Here is an 8,550-nt window from a genome sequence, read left to right as displayed (position 1 = left end):
AAAAAAAAAAAAAAAAAAAAAAAAACAACAAAAAAATAAATGTTAGTAAGTCCAGATCTCCTCTTTGCTGCTTTTCCTCCCTCAGGCACTTGCCAAACTTGGGAGCCTTTATTCAGAGTGACCCTCTAGCCAAGCCCAGGTGGTGAGAAACTGGTGCATGGCACAATTCCTCCCAACTCTGGCCCTGGAGGGTTTGTGCCAGATGCAGCTTCAAGGCCCAGCTAAGCCTGTACATCATGGGCTCTGGCTCAGTCTGGTGATCCCACCTGACCCTACCATGACTGCACCCTTCCTAATTCCCAGGCTTACCCCACTCATGCCTGCCCTAATCTCCAAGCATGAAATGAGCCTGCTGTGCTCACATCAAATACATGACCAACACAAGAAGCCCACACTTTCAGGTCTCATTGCACAAAAACTATGTAAGACAAGAAAGTATGTCCTCCCAAATCCACCAGTTCTATAGAAATGTTCTCTAGCGAGTATTGCCAAGATGAACCCCAGGGGCACAGAACAGAAGAATCATACACAGATTCAGAGTTTAAAGACACAGCTGAATAGCTCAATGAACTCAAAGAGTGGTATCCAAGAAAGCACAAACAAGGCTGAAATACCATGACAAAGACAATATAAGATTTGAGAAAGGAATTCAACAGGCATAGAGATATTGAAGAGATCTTAAGTTAAAATGAAGATGGAACTGAAAAACAGCACAATCAGAAAACTCAAGAGAAAAATCTTATAAGTAAAATTGATCAAATATAAGATATACTATCAGAATCTTGAGACAAACTAGGAGAGTATGACAAGAAAAATATGAAAAAAAAAGCAGAAACACAAAACAAAACATAGTATAGAAACGGGGATTTCATGGCAAGACCAAATCTTTAATTACAGGCATAGATGATCCCAGATCAATGGCAAAGACCAGATGTTCAAAAGAATCATAGAAAAAAAAACTTTCAAACTAAGGAAAGATATACCCAGATAATCTAAGAAGCACAGGTGTAAATACCAAAAAGATAATACCATAAGCAAAACTTCCCACAACATAAAAACACTTAAAAAGAACATAGAAAATACTGAAAGCTCTAAGAGGAAAATCCCAAATCACATAAAAAGGAAAATCCATCAGAATAACAGCTAGTTTCACAATGGAAACTTTGAAAACCAGAGTGCAAGGCACTTCAAGTTTTACAACACCACCTATGTAGACTACTGTACCAAGCAAAGTCATCTGCTATAGTTGAAGGAGAAAGAAAAACTTTCCACGACGCAAATAGGCTAAAAGAGTTAATGTCCAGAAAGACCAAGCCTCAAGAGAATATTGGAAACAGTACTTAGTGAAGAATAAGCATAGCCAAGAGACCCTAGAAAGAAGACAAATGAAGATGTAATTAATGAATACTAATTACAACTAAGAACATAAATACCAAATCAAACAAAAACAACAACCAACCAAACAACAACAAAAACCCAATAAAAATGTCAGCAATCAACACACACCTTTCAATAATTTAAATATTAATTGCCTCAACTCTCCAATTAAAAGACACAGGCTGGTTAAATGAATTAAGATACAAAGTTCATCTCTCTGTTGTCTACAAGAAACTCAGCGTTAAAGATAGGCACCATCTTAAACAGAAAGGATGAAAAGAAGTATTCCAACAAACAGGGACAGGAAGCAAGTAGGTGTTATTGTCCTAACATCTGACAGATAGAGACCTTAATCAGAAACTAATCAAAAGAGATAAAGGGCACTGTCTCAGTTAGGGTTTCTATTGCAGTGAAGAGACACCATGACCACAGCAACTCTTGTACAGGAAAACATTTAACTGGAGTGACTTACATTTTCAGAAATTTAGCCTCTTATCATCATAATGCAACAAAGTTACATTCTAGCAAAGATGGTGCTAGAGAAGCTAAGAGTCCGTGACCCACAGGCAACAGGAAGTGAACTGAGACACTTGGGGGTATCTTGAGCAAGGAGATCTCAAAGCACAGTGACAAACTTCCTAAAACAAGGCCACACCTACTCCAGCAAAGCCACAACTCCAAATAGTGCCACTCCCAATGAGCTTATAGGGGTCAATTACATTCAAACTATTTAAGGCACTTCATTTTAATCAAGGGCATAGTTAACCAAGAAGATACTACTATCTTAACATATATGTACAGAAGCTGGTCACCTAATTTCATGTATACTACTATAGTTAAAAACATAGATTAATATCAACACACTAAAAGTAGGTGATTTCAATATCCAGCTTTCTCCAGTAGAAAGATCATTTGGATAAAAGATAAACAGGGAAACATCAGAAACAAATGATATTATACATCCAATAAACTTATTCCATCCAAACATCAAAGAATATGCATTTTACTCAGCAGCCCATGGAAGCTTCTCTATAATAGAATGTATCATGGAACACAAAACAATTAAAATCAAATAACTCCATGTATCTTACCTGACCATAGTTAAATAAAAGCTAAAATCAATACCAGATAAATCTCAAGTATACAAACTCAAGGAGAGTAAACAAGTCATTATTAAAATGATTAATGAGCCAAAGAAGAAATCAAGAAAGAAAAAAATTTTTCTGGAACTAAAAGAAAATAAAACTACAATGCAACAAAATCTTTGGGAGACATTAAAAACAGTCCTGCAATGGAGATTTATAGCCCTAAGTGCCTACATACCAAAATTATAAAGAGCACAAATAAATGACTTAATGATGCAACTAAAAATTTTGAACAAAATGATAACAAATCCAGTAGATGGCAAGACATAATAAAAACCAGAGCAGAAACCAATGAAACCAAAACAAAGAAACCAATATGAAGAATCAACAAATCTAAGAGCTGCTTCTATGAGAAGATAAACAAGTTGACAGATGCTCTGGCCTAACTAACCAAAAGAATGATAGAGAACCCAAATAACAAAATCAGAAATAAACAGGGAAACATTACAACAGACAGAAATGCAGATAAGGCAATATTTAAAACACCCCAATGCTATTAAACTGAACAATCTAAAAAAAAAAGAACTTGAATTTGTAGATTTATCCAGACTATCAAAGTTATAACAATCTCAACAGATGTATAACAAATGAGATTGAAAAAGCAATAAGGCTTCTGTTGGGAAAAAAAAAGCCCAGAAGAATTTTACCACTTTCAAAGATCTGAGCCAGTCTTCTTCAAATTTTGATAAAATGAGATGACTCAGTGGTTAAGCACTGGTTGCTCTTCCAGAGGTCCTGAGTTCAATTCCTAGCAACCAAAAGGTGGCTCACAACCATCTATAATGAGATCTAGCGCCTCTTCTGGCATGGAGGTGTACAGGCAGGCAAAACAATTTAAATCTTGAAAAAAAGCTTTTTAAAAGAATAACAGCAATAGGAGTACTCCCAAACTCCTACTATGATGCATGCTGGTATTGCTCTAATCCCAATGCCAGGTAAAGATACAACATAAAAAAAAAATTTACAGGCCAATATCCCTGATGAACATAGATTAAAAAAAATACTCAATAAAATATTTACAAGCTGAAGACAGACATATATCAAAAAGATTATCCACTATGACCAAGTTGGCTTTTTCCTAGATACAGGTATGGCTCAACACATGCAAGCCAATAATGTAATAAATAACACAAATATACTTAAAAAGAAAAATCATATGATTAAGTACAGGAAAGCCTTTGACAAAAATCCAATATGCCATCATGATAAAAATCCAAGAGAGTGGTGCTAGAGGGAATATATCTCAATATAATAAAAGCTCTATGTGACAAACACACAGCCAATACCATCCTAAATGGAGAAAAACTTAAAGCAACTCTATTGAAATAAGAAACAAGACAAGTCTGTCCATTATTCCTACATTTTTTCAATATTGAGCTTGATGCATTCATTACCTGGAGAAATAAGGCAAGAGAAGGAAATTAAAGGGATACAAATAAGAAAAGGAGAACATTAGTGTGGTGGTGGTGCTTGTCTTTAATCCCAGCATTCAGGAGGCAGAGCCAGGTGGATGTCAGAGTTTGCAATCAGCCTGATCTACAAAGTGAGTTCCATGACAGCCAGAGCTACTCAGAGAAACTGTCTTGAAAAACAACAAACAAACGAAACAAAATCAGAAAAAGGAAAAAGTACAAGTGTAGGGGAAAGTCTCAGAGTGAGTATTTTATTGACTCCATCAAGACTCACTTAGAAAATCTTCCCCAAAACTGCTAGCTTTAGTACTTGTGGAATCATTCTACAAATGGCATTTAACTGCTTATTTAAGTTTTGAAGAAAGCTTAGTAAAAGGAGGTACCATATCAAGGGGGCAGGGCTTTTATTCTACTTTGCCATTTTATTACAATAAAGATCAAACAGTTACTTCCTTGTAGATGGGTGTGGTGGTCCACACCTACAGTCCCAGGACTGGGATGGAGTGTGGGCCAGACAGCAAGATTCTGTCATAGAGACATGCATTTCAAAACTACAGGTGGGGTGTGAGGCACAAAACTGGCATTCAATAAACACCTGACCAATGGATACCTTCTGTTTCTTTTTCAGTCTTTTCTTCTCTTTCTTCTTCTCTAAAAATTGTTCCCAAGGGGTCAGCTTATCCTTTCCCTCCAACTTGTTTTTGACCATTTCTTCTGCACTCTCCTTAAGGCCTAGAAATGGAAAAATAGTTTAGCTTAAAATAGTATATCTTTGCTCTGTTAAAGGGTTACAAAAGCAAAAGAGAACACAGTTTATGTACGTAGGTATATCTAACAATCAAGACCACAAAATAAATCCTATTTCCAGAGAGAGAGAGAGTGAGAGAGCGAGCGAGAGATCTAACTGGCCAAAAGAAATAAAAAGATCAACAATATATGATCATATGGACATTAATGAAAAACCTATTATTAGTCAGACATGCTGATTTACCTACAAGCCTAGTACTTCAAGGTTAAGTTTAAGTTCAATCGGGCTATACAATAGAAATATTGTCTCAAAAAAAAAACTTAAAAAATAAAGGGATAAGAAACCCAAATATTTACTTAGGTCTAACCCTCCTTTCTCTCTCTATTTGCTTTGAGCTTCCAAGGATAATTACTGATTCTCGGCTTTTTGGTGAAGACTGAGTGAAGAGAAATTTTAGAGTAAAAACTCAAACTACAACTAATAGCTAATTAAGCAAAATCATATTTAGTTTTTCCTCTCTCTGAGAACAAATCCTTGAGTCACTGCTCTGGCACTCTCCAAGGCTATGGAGTTGAGATGTAGAGGCTACCAGCTTCACTCTATTCTATACGGCTGCAGTCTGTTCTAATGGTTAATCTCTAAAGCTTTTGTTCCTAGACTACTCTAGACTCAGGTATTCTTCAGCCATTAAAATTAAATTAAAATACATTTTTAATGTATTTACCAGTAAGCCAGAACCATTTCCAGGACTGTTTTTGCACTTACAGCATTCTGAATGTGTTTGGGAAGATGAATGAGACCAGTCACCTCTTTTCTCAGAGGGCCATTTTGACCGTTCCATCCACTGTCACATTTTATTTTGTTTGTATGGAGACAGGGTCGCACTATGCAGACCTCGCAGACTGGGCTGGTCCCCAACTTACTACGTATGCCAGACAGGCCTTGAACTTGTGGTGATCCTTTTGGCCCTGCCTCCTGACAGACTGGATTATAAGTGTGTGCCACCACGCCAAGCCATTTGCTATTTTTAAAAGATGGATTTTGTGTCACATAAATATTTAAAGTTCCATATCCAAATAAGTCCTTCAAAATTTCTAACAAAGATAGATGAATAAATAAATACCATCATCTTCAAAGAAGACAGAAAAGTAGTTATATATTTCTTACTCTGGCTGGGCTGGAGAGACGGCTCAGCCATTAAAGGCTAGGCTCACAACCAAAAATTTATTTCTTACTCTGGTAGTAGTGATGACCTTTGTCAGCTTAGGCTTAACCCTCTCCTTGCCTACTCACTCACTTTACCTTTGATCTCAGGATGCAAACAAAATAAACTGGGCAGAGATGAGATGTATGCAAACCCTCCCTTCCACATGCGCACTTCACCCGCTTTCAACTTCAAAATACTCGGTAGATGTACAAATATACAGAACTACTAACAACAGTGCTTTAGGCTGTGGGGATGAAAATCCAGGTTGAAACAGCTGAGTTCTAAGGTCTATTTCCTGGCTGTTAGGTAAAGATTTAGTCTCCAAATTCCTAGGACCTAGAAAAGTATTAAATTACATGTATTCTCAAGTTTTTATTTATTTTTTTTAATGAAATACTGATGGTAAGAACTCTGATTTGTTAGATACCAAAACAGAAATACAATCTTCAATTTAAAAAAATGTACCTGGGGTTGGAGAGATAGCTCAGAAGCTAACAGCACTGATTGCTCTTTTAGGGGACCCACGTTTGATTCCCAGCACCCACATGGTGGCTCAAAACTGGTGTAGGAAGTCCTTACACCACAAAACCACCTGTAACTCCAGTTCTAGGGATCCAAAGCCCTCTTGTCTTCTGAAGGCACCAAGCATACCACCAAGTGCTTAATATACAAGCATATAAAATGAATCATTAAAACCCATTCTTTATGAGAAAAACATTTCATATTAGTACATAGTTTTCAGGAGGTATATGAGTGATACAAAGTCATATACAGATACTCAAACGAACCAGTAATGTACCCAGGGAATTTAAGGTGAGATCCTTACATAGAAGACACTAAATTCTGAAAAAAAAAATGTTGATTTCACATAACAAGATAAAGTGACATATATAATGCATATAGTTCAGCATATAATCAGTCTATCTCAACTTTCAAAAACATACTATTATTAGATAATAGTTAAATCTTTAATATCTTTTCATTTTAGTTTTTTGAGACAAGGTTTGGTCTAGAACTCATGATGTGAACTCACAAAGATCCACTTGCCTTTGCCTCTCAAGAGCTGGGAGGAAAAGGCATGTGCCACCACGCTTCGGTAGAGGTAATTACTGAAAAGGGATTATGTGATTATTTTTGCATTATGTAAGTGAAATGTCATTTTATTTGGTACTAGATTCTATAACTCTGCTTTCTAAGTCCCACCGGCATATGTCAGTTCTGTATACTAAAATCAGTGTGGACTCACTTTCTTTCACATTCCATAATATTTAGCATGGTCCCAAACACACAGTAAGTACTTAATAAACATGTCTGTCTTGATCCATTTGAAGGAAGGATTCTCATTTCCTGCCAAGTGTTTGATCTTTGATGTTTAGAACATATTATTTCCAACAAAAAAAATGAATCAAAACTCTTAAGGTCTAAATGGCTTCTGTCTCTAACTGGTTCATGCATGCAATATTTATCCTTAGGAAATAATACTTCTTTGGAACTTAGTCTGTTTCTAGCAATAAAGAAACAGTATCTTAAATTCAAGTCAGTCTGTAGTTCTCTTTGCCTGGCTTTCACTAATATACCAAAATAGAAGAACAAACACATTGCAATGAGTTAACACCACCACAATACTTAAAAATGCTTTGTTCTCGTTGTCATCATGAGATCACTGAAATCTCTTGCCACAGATCACAGTTGTTTATGTTCTGAGTTCTTAAAAATATGCCCATCCCAGAAGTCTCTTGGCAAATGCACAAGAACATTCTTCGGAGCCAGTTTAGCCTCATTTAAGAGAAGCCACTTTGTGACTGAAAAACAACTTCATTTTACTGCTTTTAGTTTTGTACAAATTGGTTTAAAAAATCTTTATGCATATATCCATGGACTAATAAATTAAAGATATCAATAATACCACAACTAAGGGTAAAGTTCCTTCTAAAGTGAGTCATGAGTGCAGATGATTCAAGATGACAATAATAATTTAACAAGCATAACCTATTCAGAATGATTTTGGCAGTTTCTGTGCATATAAAAACTCATAAATATTCCTATAAAATCTACAAGAATATACATTCCTTCTGACCTTATCCACACGAAATATTTGAAAAGTCTTCAAAGGACAGAGAATGAATGATTTAAAATAACTCAACTAGATACTATTACAGGTTTTGTTTATAAAAACAAAATGCATGTTTTAAGAATTTTCATATAGGTCAAAACTGCCACTTTTTTTTCTTTTACCTAATTAAGGGCTTAGGATTTACTGGGAGTATTTATGAACACTTACATATTAATCTCTTAAAATTCTTGTGTGTGTTAAAAATTAGACTATGCAGCACTCAATTCCAAACACTTTAAAAATGTTAGGAACCACATCACTAACACCAAAACTCCAATGTGGAATCCATTCTGGGTCCTAGGTTTTTATAGAGGAAAACCACCAGTCACGTCCTGAGGAGCACTGCCATCAAGGTACCTCTTTAAAACAGCATATTACTCCTGAAGGCATGAGGACAAGGAAGGATGCATTTACCCACATGACAAGTGTCAAAGGGACACTAAGTTCAGATTAGTGACCAGTGAGGGTCCTACAGCGCACATCTTTTTTTTTTTTTTTTTTTTTGGTTTTTCGAGCCCTGAAGGGCTTATTTTTAGCTGCTGGGACCC

The 8,550-nt window shown here is 36.0% G+C and overlaps 1 protein-coding gene across 1 annotated transcript in view; it reads right to left on the bottom strand.

The window, feature by feature from the left end:
* Esf1 (ESF1 nucleolar pre-rRNA processing protein homolog) overlaps nucleotides 1-8,550 on the bottom strand; it is a 48,975-nt gene that overhangs the window by 14,304 nt on the left and 26,121 nt on the right. Inside the window, exon 10 of the mRNA XM_026788448.1 lies at nucleotides 4,530-4,666. Coding sequence (XP_026644249.1) covers nucleotides 4,530-4,666 — 137 coding nt within the window. The remainder of the gene's footprint in view (nucleotides 1-4,529; nucleotides 4,667-8,550) is intronic.

The sequence above is a fragment of the Microtus ochrogaster genome, unplaced genomic scaffold (assembly GCF_000317375.1).
Source record: "Microtus ochrogaster isolate Prairie Vole_2 unplaced genomic scaffold, MicOch1.0 UNK3, whole genome shotgun sequence".
Taxonomy (NCBI): Eukaryota; Metazoa; Chordata; class Mammalia; order Rodentia; family Cricetidae; genus Microtus; species Microtus ochrogaster.
The sequence above is the reverse complement of the archived record's forward strand: the minus strand, read 5'-3'. Positions and strand labels throughout refer to the sequence as shown.